The sequence below is a fragment of the Egretta garzetta genome, unplaced genomic scaffold (genome assembly GCF_000687185.1).
Source record: "Egretta garzetta isolate BGI_Z169 unplaced genomic scaffold, ASM68718v1 scaffold455, whole genome shotgun sequence".
NCBI lineage: Eukaryota > Metazoa > Chordata > Aves > Pelecaniformes > Ardeidae > Egretta > Egretta garzetta.
This window is the reverse complement of record NW_009259597.1, coordinates 256,641-272,028: the sequence shown is the minus strand read 5'-3', so window position 1 is coordinate 272,028 and position 15,388 is coordinate 256,641. Positions and strand designations below refer to the sequence as shown.

The window sequence follows — 15,388 nt, the reverse complement described above, 5'->3', positions numbered from 1 at the left end:
TTGCTTAAAGGGTATCTTGTTGCATTTTGAAATTTTGACATCCTGTCTTATATAAATCTGAGCAGTTGCTTCACCACCTGAAGTGCCTCTCAGGCCCACAAAGAGGCAGTTTAGTGTGTGCCCCCTCCACATGCAACCACTGTTTTTTTTCTCATTCCCCCATGGAAAGTCTTTGGCAAAAGCAACAAAAACAACTTCTCAAACTCCTCTGTTCATGTAAAAGTCCTAAAATGTGCCCTCGGTGCATTCCAAATCACTTTCAATTTAGTTTTTCGTTTGGATATTTATCTACATTTTAGTGGATTGGTTTTTTGTCTGGCCTATGCTTGCCTCAGTGGTTTCACACTGCAACTACTTGATTAATGTTGTTGTTCTACTTTTTAAGCAAATATAACAAGATAAATGCATATGTGATTTTTTTTTTTTTACTGGTTTTATTGAGATGATTTTTTTTTCTCCAGAAAATTCTAGATGAAGTCTGTGGTGAGCACCAAGTGAAACAGCTGAAGCAAATCTAGAGCCACAGCTGCTCTCCAAATCAGACCATTAACTTTAATGTCAAATTGAATGCAAGCTGGGTGGGAGGATAGCTTCTGTGTTACTGCCAAATTCTGTGAGCCTTGCAGCTGGAAGATTTAAGGGTACCTGTGGAATACTCTAAAGGAGCTGAAAACATACATACTGCTTTATGTCCCTTTTATAAACCTAGCAGATTCTGCTACGATGGAGCAATGTTGTTCCTCTGCAAACTGTTACAACAGTGTGAGAAAATGAGATGCTCGTTCTTTGTGGCTTGTTAACGAGCTACGAAGCCCTGAGACACCTGGAGAAAAAAGGGTCCTGTTTCTGGGGAGGAGGAGCAGCAGCTGCCCAGGTGCTGGTGGTTGCAACTCTGCCGTCGTGGGCCGGCAGTGCTGGTCTGGAGGGGAGAAGCTCTGGAGGGCCTGAAGGTGGGCACGGCAGCACCAGGAGAGATTCATGGACGCGTGAGTGCTAAAGTCTTTCTCTCTATGCTCGGTGGCAGGAGGAGGAGGTGGTAGAAGCTCAGTGAACTTCTCTCTGGAGTGTAAAGTGCGGTTTTGTCCCCGTTCAGCTGCCAGGGCAGGGAGAGGGAGGTCAGCCCCGGTTTCATGGGCTGCTGGCCATTCTGAGCACTGTTTGGAGACCCTGAGTCCCCGTCTGCTGCCTGAACAGGGAAAATAGGTAACTTATTTCTGGCTAACGCTGAGAAGGAGGGTTTGGCTGGTCTCATTTGCAGTCCGTGTTGCTTACAGAGCATCCCTTGCGTAACTTTAAAAAGTGATTGCTGAAAGCTAGTTTGCTGTCTGCACGGCATGTGCCCTCACATATGCCTGTGCGCGTACGCCCGCCGCTCCCGGGCCCCGGCGGGGCTGAGCGATGGGTTCAGGCGCTCACCTCCTGGCTGTCGTGCCGCACGCCGCACCAGAGGAAAGCCTTCAGTCTTTCGGACCAAAAGCAGAAGGGGTTGCAGACTGGTTTAATTAATACTGGTGGGATATCTTCTCCTTTACTGGGTCCTGAAAGGAGAAAATAATGGTACCGAAGTCTATGGAAAGCTAGGTTGTGAGCCTGGGGAGCCTCGGGGTGTGAGGCGCCGGGGGGAGTGGGGTCAGAGCCCACTGCCCTCTCCTGAGTCTGCCTCTTGTGAGCCATGTGCTGGACTTCTTGAAAGCTCTTTTAACAGCCGAGTCTGATTCTTACGCAAAAACATTTATATATATGTATATATACAGACATATAGATAGATTGCACACCAACCTGTTATAAAGCTTATCAACAGCCCTGTGATGGTACAGCCTAGGCAGCCGATGGCACTGAAGTACAGGTAGGAGAGGGAGTACCAGGTATCTGCCAGCAAAGGCCTGCGAAGAGGTGACAAAAAGGGAAGCAGCAGCTAGCGGTGACCATTGGGTATGTTCACGTTGCCTCTCGACTGAGCCTGCAAAATGCAGCTCACGCTGCAGTCGGTGGGCAACCCGGCAGGGGCCTGTGCTCCCGGCCCGCTCGGCGGCTACCAGCTGCACCCCAGAGGCACGCTGTGCCGAAACGCAGGCTGAAGTGGTACGGGCGGGGGAAATACCTGTCTGGAGCCGCAGTGGGGGCCGCCGTTGGCAGAGCCTCGGTGCTGTTCACCAGCGTGCAGTTGAGAGTCGACAGTTGCAGAGGAATGGACTTGGTCGGTGGTGCAGGGTAGATGAAGGAGCCGGTGCCAGCCCAAAAAGCTAAGGTGATCCCAGCTAAGAGGCCTCCGATAGCACCCTTGGCAGGTATAGAAAGATACTGTTAAAGGTGATGCATGGGAAGTGCTTCTCTGCACACACGAATTAGGCGGGAGTAGGTGATGGCTGGTTGTGGTCTCTCCCAGAGTAAATCAGTTCTGTTCTCTCCCGACCAAGGTATAAAACACGGTGATTTATTGCTCTCTAGTAATAGGAGTTGAAGCAAAACTGTGGTGATCAAAACCGTGATAGAGAGTTCAGTTTTATTTCTGGGTAAATGTGATGGGACAGCTCACGGGGCAATATGAAATGAGCTCATATTATGTTTTGCCTGAGTTAGCAAAGGCAGAGCAATTGATATGATTCTGTGCATCCCAAGGTAAATATAGGCTAGGGCGACTATTAAATTATATATTTTTTCTTTTTTTTTTAACGAGAGAAGGAACTCAGAAATAAAAATAACTTTTAAAAAAAGCCTCCTGTGGATCTAATCACCAATTATTCCACAGTTGGGTAGTGTTAAATTCAAATGGGATAAATTCAGACAGTTAGAGGGACCTCTAAACAGACCTTGACGCCTCAGGCTCTAAATCTGAAAAGCAACCAAGAGACCAAATCTAAAAAAACCAAACCATTTTCAAGGTGGAGTTTTAACCAAACACCACCAGGAGATTTTCTTTTAGATAATGATTTTTTTTCTTTCTTACCTTCCAATTAGCACAAGGAAAGACAATTCCCAGGGTAAATAATCCCAGCATGGGCCCCCCACACATCCCATGGATGGAGAGGGAAGCCTGTGGGTGTAAAGAAGAGGCGGGAGCTTAGTGCAGCAGCTGGAGGGGAGCGTGCGCGGTTTTGGCTTCAGTCTGGAATTTTCGGTGGGAAATAGTGGGGGAGCAGGGACTGACCGTGATTTCAGTGCGCAATTAAAGAAAGTATCGTGCTCGGTATGGTTTCCCAGCAGTGAGGAAATAGTGAAAGAATTGAGGGATTTATGGTTTGGGTTGGGTTTTTTCCTAGTTATTCCTCTCAGCAGTGTCCACAGAAATCCTTCAGGTAATCTAGCAGTCCCCAGGGCTGCCAGCCTTATTCGATTCACTGTATTTCTGTTCACTCGTGTGCAGTTTGCTGCATTTCTGAACCATGAGATACCTGCACAATTCCTCCTAGCAGTGACGCTGCTGCAGCCATCGAAGTGCACAGGACGCCATATAATATACCTGGAAAAGATCAGGCAGCGAGGTTGTCAGAGCTGGTTAACAGTGTGGACAATTTCTGATTCATCTAGTGTCTGAAGTGGGCAGGCAGCATGGAGGACTTTGCACTTTGACATTTAAAGCGGACCATTAAGCACCCAGCAGCATCTTGCATGAAGTCTTGTTGGGTTTTTGGTCGGTTGGGTTTTCTTATGAAGCAGAACTTGGCAATGAGAAGAATTTAAAGTGATGCCTCATGCAGAAATGTTTCTGTTGCCTTTAAATAACGCTTTTAAAGTAATCTAATAAAAGAATTGAGCAATGATAAACAACACGGCTTTCTGCCTTTGACACCAGTTCTAACTTTGTGGTACACAAAACTTGGTATGTATTAGTCCTGAGGAAAGCCAACCAAAACTCATCTGCACTAGCACACCTTGATTTCAGAGGTAAAAATGATCCTTCTAGGCCCGCCAACCAAAACTCATCTGCACTAGCACACCTTGGTTTCAGTGAGTGCAAAAATAGTGAGTGGCAAAGCAGGAACAGAGGAGGCTGGAGACCGTTACAGAGACAGAAGGTATCAGGTTTGCTTTTCTGTGATCTTTGCCAACATCAACAAATGGTTATGGTGTTGTTATGGTACTTATAAAAGGATTATGATATTACTGCGATACTTGTAAAAAGCATCTTAGAAATTCAAAGCACTTTGGATGCTTGTGATTTTGACTGTTTTTCATTTGTCTTTTTTTTTACGTTTTTATTTTTCTCTGAAAAGCTGCACGACCTGCTTGTGTGGTACTCTAAGTTTAATAGAAATGTACTACTACAAAATAATAGTATTTAGTAATACTGCTATAGAGTAATGTGGTGATAATTACATTGATATTCTTTCTGTATTTTAAAGAAGATTCTGGTGTTCCCCAGTATTTTCAGTAGATAAATCTTCTCAAAGGATTTTGAGCAGTGCACCATGCAGTGCCCATGGTTAGTTTTACTGAAGCACCAGGCTGATGTTCCTCCTGAGAGGTTATAAGGGCTTATGCCCCTGTGGAGGCTTCTGGAGCACAAGTGTGTTTCTGAAGTAGCCCTTCTAGCCGGTGCTCTTCACTGCCCACTCTCAGAGTCCATTCAGAGTCTGAGACTCTCAAGGCTTGGAGTATGAAAAATCCTGCCCTATTTTCTCCTGTAGTAATAGCAGCTGGGGGAATGGATGCCTTTGTCATTAAACAAATGGATCCCATCTGGGGTACCTACATAAGCCTTTGCTGATCCATGTGCTTATCTGCTCGGAGAGGTTTGGGAAACATTTCTTGACCAAGTCTTCAAAGGTAACAGTTGCTAAAGCGTTGATACTGGCAGCTACCGTGCTGTGGAAATGGAGAAGAATGTTAAGTAAGTAGATGGCAATCTAATCTGAAGTTAGGAGGTATTTATAGACAGATGCTGCCTCTTGATCAGGACTAATACTATAAAATGCACAGCTCTTGAAGAGTATTTTTCACGTATGCTACTGATGCTGGTGAGGTTTCTGTCCCTCGTGCGATTGCGAGGGGCCCTGCCTCATGCTGGCACTGAACAGGACAGAAACTCGTCCTAACTGACCCTTCGGTTTGCCAAGCTGCAAAGATCCTCAGAATGTAGACACATTCCAGAATAAAGACGCTACTCCCTTACAAGTCCAAGGATGCGTAGTGACCACTAGGGATGCCCTGTTCCTCCACAAAATGCCTGTTCTGTTTTCTCTCATAACTGAAAAATACAGACCGAGAGTAATCTGACTCTCAGCTAGCTGAGTGAATACAATCTCTGCAAAGTTGTTGTGACCATACAGCAGCATCAATACCTACAGCACAGGATTTGGTACTCGGTGCCCTTAACTGTGTTTTCTTAGTCTCTTGCCAGGAGCAGCCAGTGCCTTTTAGGCAGGGTTTTATTTTTGGTTTGGGGTGGTTTGGGGTTTGGTTTTTGGTTTGGGTTTTTTTTTTTCCTGTTTTGATAGCATGCTCTTGATTTTGTTTACAGATAAGAGTCTTTAGAAACAGCCTGCTAGAGATTGGCTCTGTGGCATTTGAATAATGTCACTGTAAACTTGAATCTTCTCTCTTTCTACCATCCTGTGAAGTATTGACGTTTGGCCTGTAGAGGGTAGAAACTACAATAGCGTGCAGCAACCCCCCTGAAGAACACACAGTTTCTAAAACTTCTCTATGCAGTCATCTCTTTTCCTCGTTTAACTCTGTTTCACGTGCAGACGGACTTGCTGAAAAGCGCTCTGTCCCTAGCCGTGATATTGTGGCAGCCAGGTTGAGTGAAGGCAATTTCGCCATGAGCAACTCCAAAGGTATTTCACGAAGCTGGGCTCTCTTACAAAGAGAACTGTTGTTTCCCTAGGCTTTTATACCTTTTTGCCTGTATTGATAATGTTATTTTAAAATGTGTTTGGGATAAAAAGATACTGGAGAACTGGAGCTAGTCTTTAGCATAAATATAATGTAACTTGACAAAGCACTACTGCTTCTTCCTAGAACATGCTAAGAAAAACAGCAGGGCTTTTCCTAGGTTCTCACACTTTGACCTCATTCTGGGTCCTCAAGATATTAATCATAAGCAGCTAAGATGTCATTTCAGACTCACAGACCTTAGTGTTCCACTGAAAGCACAGGCGACAAACAGTCCTGGGACTCCTGGCATTGAAGAAAAAATGTCCATAACAAAATACGGCATGAGCTGGGGTAGAAGAAGCACAAGAGCAACACAAGAAATTGGTTAAGATTTTCCTGGGTAATGGAAGAGAATTAGCTGCATCTGAGCACACTGCTAAATTCTGGTTTTGTTCCAACTAACAAGGGGTGTCAGATTTTGGGCAAAGGGGATGTCGTTTGGCAGAAGTGGTCAATCAGATTAATACTGCAGGAGTGCCAGAATAGAGAGATTCTACCCCTGATTTGGCAACCGCCTTTAGTGCCTGTGCACTGAAAGGACATAAAGCATCCCAAAAAACATACAGTCTCTATACGTGCTATATATGCAGCTCCTAATTATAATAACGGGTACCTGTACCTGATCAGGTGCTGAAATGAAATCAGCAGTCCAGGGGTCACAACTCTTGTAATGAGAGTACATCACCAAACCACAAAATACCGCACAAACCAGGACTGTCCAAAGTCCCAGCAAATTCAGGTAAAGTGCCCTAGAACCAAGAAAAGAAAGTCTATTTAATACAGAATAAATACAGAAAAGCTGTTACAAGTTAGTTATTTCTAACTTTTAGACATACAGCCTAATGAAAACTAGCTATATAATCTCTTGAAGGCATCACTGAGATAAGAAAACTAGCTATATAATCTCTTAAAGGCATCACTGGGATAAGAAATTATGTGTAATACTGATTTTAAAAAACATGACAAAAAATACAGCAGCTTCATTATCTAGGGGTGAGGTTCTAGGTAACTCTACAGCTGGAAGAGACTGATCCAAAACCAGTAACTTGTAGGCAGAATAGGCTGCAGCGAGCACGGGATCTGTCCCTCCTGTCCCTTGTAAGAGCAGATTTTTGTCTGTCAGGAGTTGTTGTTGCTGTTCTCCCTTTAAGCCAGACAGAGTATTATTTTGCACGGATTCTGTCGTGGTTGCAATCCCACCATTACCAAGTAACACACTTGGGGGTTTTTTCACTAGTCCACAAAATGGATGTGGGTGACAGCATCTGCCAGGGAGGTTGTGTGGCAGTGGCTCAGTAATCCCGTAGTTCCTGAGAGCTACTGGATTTCATAGAGCCCACATCATGTTTGGACATCACCTTACACAAGGTCTCTTGCTAGGGCCAGTTCAGAGCTGTGCTGCTGGGACCCAAGGGTCTTTCAGGACTTGTTACTAATGATGTTCTCACTGTTGTGACTTCCAAATGTTTTCAGAGACTGAATTTCAACAGGGTAAAATCATATAATTCGTCATGAGCTTAAGAAAAATTAGTATGATTGCAGCTAGCAAAAAAGCTAACTGTTTGAAGAAGGAAAAAATTACCACCGTTATGCTTTAGCCAGGTGGGGCAAGTAAGCATATGAAAAAAAATCTGGTTCTTTAGTAGAACATGTTCCTACCAATGCACATCGTAATGCTGAACTTGAGGAAGGTGGCAGACTGGAGACCTATATGTCTATAATGTGAAGTTTCACTTGGTTCTTTGCCATCGATTCTAACTGTTCTTATATTTGGAATAGATTTTGGAACTTATTTATTGATCCCCTTTTATTTAGATCATGCCTTGTACTTTTAATAAAATACAACATAAACACAATTCTAATAAATAGATTTTTTCCAATGAAGCTGTAGATAGAGCAACTTCTGTGTGGGCATCTTTTCCATATTCTACTTCTGAGGATTAATTTGGCAGCCTGACCCCAAATTAATAAACAGCAAAAGTTTGATTGCTACCCATTTTTCTTTCTTGATTTTTTTATGTCATTTGGGGTCAGGCCAGAGGATGCAAGACTCGGCACAAAATTAATTTACTACCACCCAATGGGATCCCAGTATTTATTTAACATAACTGCCAAAGTTAGTATAATTCCACATCACTGTTTTTGATTGCTTAGAAGAGCTTAATGAGAGCTAACTTACAGTTTAGCGTGCTTTTCCGATTTGCAAGAAATGCATCTCTGTATTGTGGACTGGTTAACTCCATAGAGCCCTAGCCACGTAAATGTTCCCCCAATAACAATTGTCCAAAAGGTATGTCGTCGCAAAGGGTCCACATCAAAGCTAGGAGAGAGAAAGAAGCAATTCAGTTCGCTTACTTGGACGCATGTTTATTTAGTAAAAGGTAGGTGACTTTTCAGAATTACCTGGTGTGTCCCACTCTCTGAATCAGAAATACTGCATTGGTAATGCTGTTTCCCAGCACAGACAACATCTAATGTGTTTAGGTTTGGAAGGTTTTTTACTTTTATCTTGGAATACATTACTGTCAAGTCAGGATAAACATATACCATGCAGACTCAGTCAGAGGACCAATTAATTGAGATAAATCACATTTATAAGGCTTATTGTGCTCAGATTTCACATCTACGTCACATTGCAGCAACAGACCTGCAAGCCACTCTGCCCGGGACCCAGTCCTCTGCAAGGAACAAAGCCACTTACTAAACTCTGAGAGTCCTCCAAGCTCTTAGTTACGTCATCATGTTGTGTTATTTCCTTTACAAGAAATTGCCTCAGCTGCAATGTTGTCCTTTTTTTTTTTTTTTTACAATTAAATTTCATTAGTCAGTAATTTTAACCAGTCTAATAACAAGTCTGGGTACTTGTGGCTTAGTGAGGGTAGGGTAACCAAACATTAAATACACAAAAAGAAAAGTTTTGCACCATTTGTTTCTTACTCAAAGATGCTTAGTCGTGACCCTTCATAGGCATCCTCCCAGACCTTGGTGGATCCACCGTTCAGAGTAGTTCCTCGAATCAAAACTGTCACAAAGCCAGCGATCATGACAATCATTTGAAATGCGTCTGTCCAGACAACAGCTTTTAATCCTCCCTAAAACAAACAGAAACTGTATGGTATCATCTTCTTTCTTTTTGTTCAAGTACAGTATAAGGTAGGAAGGACCCTTTTTTGGGGGAGCTCCTGAGCTGTATGTATAACATCTAGCAAATCAGGACAACTCTTAAACTTTGTATTCTCCCATGAAAGTTGTATTTTTGCAGGTCAGAAAATGACACAGACCCTAAATGATTTGTTCACAGTCATATGAGAATATTTGATCTCCAGCTAAATGCTTTTTTTTCCTGACTCCTTTATATGCCTTTGAAGAATTTATCATGGTGTGGAACAAAAGCTTAGGGAATACAAGCTGGCCTGTGTTTGTACTTCCCAGAGCACTCTCAGAGCCCAGTGGTCCATAATTAGCCTAACACAGAAAAATAGCTCCAGAAAAATTGCCACTGCTACTTTGGTATTTGAACGAATCTGTGTTAGAGCAACCTAATAAATGTTTTCACCAAGGGTGGACTGAAATACTGAAAAAATTCAGTAATGAGAACAGAGATCAGGTTGTGTCCTGAGCCCCAGGGCTCTGCCACTTCCACTGCAATGTTTGTCTCTTGTGATCCGGAGCCTCGTGCTGCTTCCACTCAGAAGCAAAGCTCTCCGTGACCTGTTGATTGTCCTTCCTAGGCTTTATCACTCTGTTCTTGGTCTGGGGTGACACCAGAGGCACGTTTTTCATTACAATGTTTTTCAGTCTATAACTTGTAAAAGATAAGAAGAATTATCTTCTCCAAAAATTTAGTATGGCAGGGGAAGGTTATCGCCTCCTTATCTGGACTCGGCCTCAAGCTGTCTGGTTTAAACCTTGAGGGATACAGCAGAGGATTTGAGAGGAAATTTTTTTCTTTTTTCTCCAAATAGACTTACTTGTACCACAGAGTCTGAAAGAAATTTATCTCTATGTTCTCCTACTTTAAACTTCAGTCACTTGGGCTGCATTTAGAAGCCGCCCTTCTGCGATAGCCTGTCGTGCCTAAAGGATGGTTGAATTAACAATCTGTGTTCCAGCTGTTCAGCTGTGCCTGTTACCTACCAGAGTGCAATAGAAAGTGCAGACAATTCCTGTTGCAACTACAGAGCCCCAGAGATCAAATCCAGTGACTGTGAAACCAAAGAAAACCAAAGGGTTAGTGAAATGGGGGTGGGTCATCTGGGCCTACAGAAAAGCAATGATCCTTTAGCCTTAGAAGGATGGGGGTAATTATTCATTTTAATCTTTTGCGTCTATCGGGAGCTTTGCTGTATTGTTCAGGTTTCTAAATGCTACTGGATACTGTTGTGCATTGCTGTTTTCTTGCAAATTGGATTTAGCTAACTTTCAATTGCGCAAAAGTAATACATGAGAAGAATAATTGCACAAAGCAAAAAGCATCATTCCTGTGGGACTCAGCTTTATAAGCAGTGCTTCTCTTCTGTTCTTAGTCCAGAATTTTAAGCAATCAAGTTCTTCGGAGATTTCTGAAGAATCCTAGGGAAAAAAAAACCCAACCCCAACCTAAATTCTGTTCTCTGCAACTAGAAACATCTTAAGGCTAAAATGTGCTGCATTAAAACAATTTTGCATGTTCATTTTACTTCATAAAGTTACTTTCTACAAGATGTACAAATTTTGCTTCGGCTTATATTGAAGTCTCTCCCACCCGGCGTGGTTTGTGAGGGCAAATCTATTTGCCAGGGTTCTCTTATTAGCGAAATTAGCATGGCCTAATAACGAACGCAAGCTGTTATATAGAACTCAGTTGCGCTCCCGGGGAAGGAAGCTCAGCGCTGTGTGAGAGGTGGGACTGGGCAAACTGGATGCGACTGAGATGGCAAAGAGCGAAGAGAGGTTCCCAATCTATTCCATGTCGATTTTGGTGAAATCAGGAGTTGGGCCATAGTGATTCCTTATGCCCTGTGGCAGTAAAATTGCCGATCCCATCTATTGTGACAGATGCTGTAAGCCTGGTTTGCAAAGATTAATTCAAGGAGTGCGTGGAAAGCAGCGCAGCGTTTGGCTCCAGCTACATGGAGCGGAATTGTGCCCATGGGAACCTGAACACGGGAGACAGGGAAGGGGGGAATCAAAGTACAGAATACATCTTGGATCGCCAGCTTGTACTGTGAACTTTGTCAGGACGTTGGGAAATTGTTCATTGTGAACCTCTGGGTGGTTACTAAGTGCAAAGGAGAGCAGAACAGCAACCAGGGGGCTCCTGCTATTATACTGGTGTGAGAGATTGATCTGGAGAGGCAGAAACACAGAGCTATGAGCTGTGGTCAAAACCCTTCTTACAAAACCTCTGAGGACTTTTTTTTTTTTTAAGACTTCTTTATCTGTTCTCCTTACTTTGTTGATTCTAATTGTCTTGTGGTGTGCATGTTTGGGGTAGCCATGCAGTGCGGCATGGGAACTCACCTTGGTTGAGTGCCAGGGATGGAGCATAAACCACTATTCCCGTGTAAAGGATCTGAAGGAGAAAAAGTTCATGGAAAAAAACCACGTATGTGAACGCTCAGTAATAAGGCCTCTATTTAGAGTGGGGCTTGGAGCAAAAGGACCAGACTTAGACGTTTCTTCAGAACAGCTTGTAACATATATGGCTTTCTGTTTTAGCCCTTACAAAATAAAAATCTTTGATTTAATTATTTTATGATGGAAAGACCATTACCTGTCCTGGTATTACTTATTTCACCCATTGCTAAGATGACTAGATGAAAAAAAAATCCCAGTCAAATGGAAAGAGGAGCTCTCAGAAAAACACAAACAGTGATGCAGAGATAACTCAGAGTGATCTTGGAAACTAAACTTCCCTTGTTCCATTCAATCCCTTTCAAAGTATCTGCCTCAATGCCCTTCATGTGTATGTTCTGATAGAACTGAGGGAGAAACAAAGCCTGGAAGTCAATAAGCATTTAAATCTATTGCTAAATGTTTTGGAATTAATAAAATTGAATTAATATAGAAAGAAATTCCTGCCTATGTCCCAGAACTTCCCATTAGATATGTAGCTAATGTAATCTTTTGAGAAACTGGGCGAAGCTTTAAATCAAAGGGCAAAAAAGCTGTTTGATGCCTACAATACTGCCTTGGGTGGCTTGCTAAGTGTTGGAGGATATTTTTCTGGTAAAGCAAGTAGGTAAAGTTAAGAAGTAGTCGTAGTAATGTGGTGGTTCAGGGGGTAAGTAGAGCTAGGCTCTGCTCAACCTCACTGTCCAAGAGCCAGGAGTGTTGTTTATTTTATCTACACGCCCCGGGGTGCAGAGTGGCTAGTCGGTGTTTTATGGTACTGCTGAGCAGTATACAAATGTGGAGTCTGCACACACTAGGCAGCGATTTCTGCCCTGGGGGCTGCTGGGCTTGGTCCCTGGGACCTGGCACTGGGAGCAGCCCTTGCCATGTGTGGATGCTTTGCAATGGGGTAGCCTTGTCGTGGTGGTGTGAAGGGGTAACCGGTGAACTAAGTGTACCCAGTACAGCTTGTCTGGCTTCTCAAGAAAGACAGAATCCACTAATGTGGAAAGACAGAGATTTCAAGGGAACATGAGGAGACCAAGAATTTGAGAAGCTGTGGGACTTAGGCACAATATCCAAGTGTCAAAGGCAACAAAAAATGGCATTTTTAATCCTAAACAGGAGAAAGCTAGAAATTTAAGTAACCTTTTTTTTTTAACATTCACAGTCCAAGTGAAAAATTTAAGAAAAAAAGAGTACTTATTAAAATATCGCATTGTAAAAGAAAAAAAAATAAATGCACAGTCTGAGATTAGTCAGTCAAAATAAATGTTGAGTGAAATTAGCATAAAGAATGAGTCAGTGTCTTCTTACCGTCTGCAGGATGTAGATCAATGTTGCAGCAAGACGGACAATCTTGTTAAATCTTAACTCCAAATACTAGGGAAAAGAGGAATCTCAGCAAATTGCACATGTAGCATCTGTGACACAGCTATTAACCTCCTGTTTGCCCTAAGTAACAGCTTGCTATAGAAGTAAAATTACTGGTTACTGGCACTACTGCTATGAGTAAAGAACAGGAGAGAGTGATAGTTATTAGACATAGACATGATTACATTTAAGAAATCTTCTTATCAGTAGCATGTACTTGAAGTTACACGTTGGGTTGCAGTGTTCAAAATTTGCTTTGTATCAGGAATAACTGAAAGAGCCCAATGGCTAGAAGGAAAAGAAATTTCGACTTCAAGTGAAAGTATATTCCAACTATATGAAGAGGAAACTTGGTCATCTCTAGGAGAAATAACATAGTTTGACTCCTATAGTGACAAAAGCAGTGGTGGAGCAGATGGAGAAGCAGCAACATAGAGACTTTTGCAGTGCTTGAGCTTTCTTGCGTGCTGCGTCTCAGTCTAAAGCCAAATCTGCACATCGTCAACAGGGAGAGGCAAGTGGGGTTCTTACGGACTTCCGAATGGATGTAGAGACTCATTCCCAGCTATCACAAAATTGCAGAGGTGAGTAGATATCTAGCCCCCAAAACCAGATTTTAAGCCTGAGTGGCCACCTGGAGTCTCTCTGTAGAGGTTGACCAAAAAAATTAAATCTGTACTGCTAACCCTGTGGCAGCTTCCCACACAGTTTTGGGTGGGCTGGGTCTCCCCTTGGGCCATAGGCCCAAGTGCTCCCCAGCAGACACCAGGCACAGGCTGTTCAAGATTTCTCTCTTTTCCTTCTTATTAATTTTGTTCACGTTCAACTTTCCTGTGTCTCTTGCATAATTAGCCCCGCAGTCTGCCATGCAAATAAATAGCTGATTTATGTAACTCAACTTGTTTCTAAAAATAAGTCACGAAGCCAGCAGAGTCCTCTTTCCAGCGTGCTTGAAGGGGCTCTCTGGCTACAGTGACACCTCTGGTGGTTCAGATGAGAAAAGGAATTAATTCTCTGATCTTTCATCAAATCCATCAAGAAAATGCGGTTACTTGTGGCAATAGGAATAGATGGTCAATTGTACTTTTTTCCAACCTGTAACTGAAATATTTCCAAATACCCAGGCAGAGCTGTTTGACTAAAGCCCCTCCTTGGGTTTGGGCTTAGAGAATGTGAGCAGCCTTTCTGTTACCAGGAAGCTCTTTGCGAGCTAACCTGGCTATCCTCATCCAATTCTTGCTTAGCTGAAACTGCCCACGAACAGGAGCAACCAAATTTGCGACAGTTGATTAAAGGGACTAAAAGGCTGTTCCCGAATCCTCAGAAGCTGCCCTATGGGTGTGCAGATGATGAGGGCTGCACACTGTGCTCCTAGCAATAACATCACAAGGACTGCTGATTTTTTTTTTTTTTTTTTTTTTTTTTGCTGCCTATATGAAGAAAATGGTATGTTCCAGGAGGAATGCCAGGCAAAAACTCTAGGAAACTCAGAGGTCATTCATTTCATTTCCCAGAGAATCCCTGAATTCATTTGCCAGCCCTGACTTTTTTTTTTGAGAGGGACCTGCCACTATCTTCCTCTTTATGCCTTCCTCCCACCTCAGCTTTTTTAGATAGCAAATAGTCCACTTCTATAGTAAATTGGACTAAATTGCCAGAGCTAGACAAGGTTTGAATTGAACAATATTGAATTTTGTTCTTAAAGTCCATCCTTGATACACGTTCTCTGAGAGCGGATTAGTTACTCATAAGATCAAAAGCATTTGGATACACTTTAAATATTTTCCAGCTGTAACTTAATTTGGTGCTGGTGTGTAAACCCTTATCCTGTTTTTGCTATATATGCATAACAGGAGCTCTAACCAGTGATTTGTGCTTTCAACTTATGCAATATAAATAACTCGTGTGAATTAATGTAACCAGTTACTAAAAATAATTAGCGTACCAATACACTTGTTCTGTAAAACACTGCAGAAAGTCTTCTGTCAGATTTTTCTCTAGAGATGCCTATGTACAGGATACTGACTTTCATGTTAGATCAGTGCTATTTTTATTGTTTTTACTTACCTCATAAGTGCTTGTAATGCCGGATCTGTAAAATACAGGTAGGAAAAGCTCAGCAGTAAAAATGATGACAAGTGCGTATGAAAGAAAGAACAGAACAAAGGATGCCCCATAGCGATAAACTTCAGAGGGTGTCCCCAGAACAGTGACTGCTGACATGAAGCTTGTTGTGAGAGAGAAAGCTATCGGTCCACATGTCATCTGCTTACCGCCCACCAAAAATTCCTTTGAAGTTTTCTTTTTCCTCTCTTTAATTGCAAAAAAGACTCCAATGCTACCACATACTAAAAATAGCGCTGCAAAAACAACATAGTCCCAAGCCACAAATTTTTTGACTTCTGGAGCTACAAAGTTTGACATGGCACCAGTTGGACAACTCGTTGATGGAGGATCCTGGTTTTCTACAGCCGTTGCTCTGAACGGATTAACTCTGTCGACAGCAAAGTTGAAGCTTATCTGCAGCTCATCAGTGACA

The 15,388-nt window shown here is 42.7% G+C and overlaps 1 protein-coding gene across 1 annotated transcript in view; it reads right to left on the bottom strand.

Annotated features, from left to right (window-relative positions):
- The window catches only part of SLC5A12 (solute carrier family 5 member 12), a 19,582-nt gene extending 4,309 nt beyond the window's left edge, over positions 1-15,273 (bottom strand). The window contains exons 1-14 of the mRNA XM_009638175.1: positions 14,917-15,273; positions 12,793-12,858; positions 11,383-11,434; positions 10,018-10,085; positions 8,818-8,972; positions 8,060-8,200; positions 6,500-6,629; positions 6,078-6,166; positions 4,694-4,806; positions 3,393-3,460; positions 2,948-3,034; positions 2,102-2,280; positions 1,780-1,883; positions 1,417-1,538 (exon numbers count right to left, since the gene is read on the bottom strand). Coding sequence (XP_009636470.1) covers positions 1,417-1,538; positions 1,780-1,883; positions 2,102-2,280; positions 2,948-3,034; positions 3,393-3,460; positions 4,694-4,806; positions 6,078-6,166; positions 6,500-6,629; positions 8,060-8,200; positions 8,818-8,972; positions 10,018-10,085; positions 11,383-11,434; positions 12,793-12,858; positions 14,917-15,273 — 1,731 coding nt within the window. The remainder of the gene's footprint in view (positions 1-1,416; positions 1,539-1,779; positions 1,884-2,101; positions 2,281-2,947; positions 3,035-3,392; positions 3,461-4,693; positions 4,807-6,077; positions 6,167-6,499; positions 6,630-8,059; positions 8,201-8,817; positions 8,973-10,017; positions 10,086-11,382; positions 11,435-12,792; positions 12,859-14,916) is intronic.
- Between the last annotated feature and the right edge of the window lie 115 nt (positions 15,274-15,388).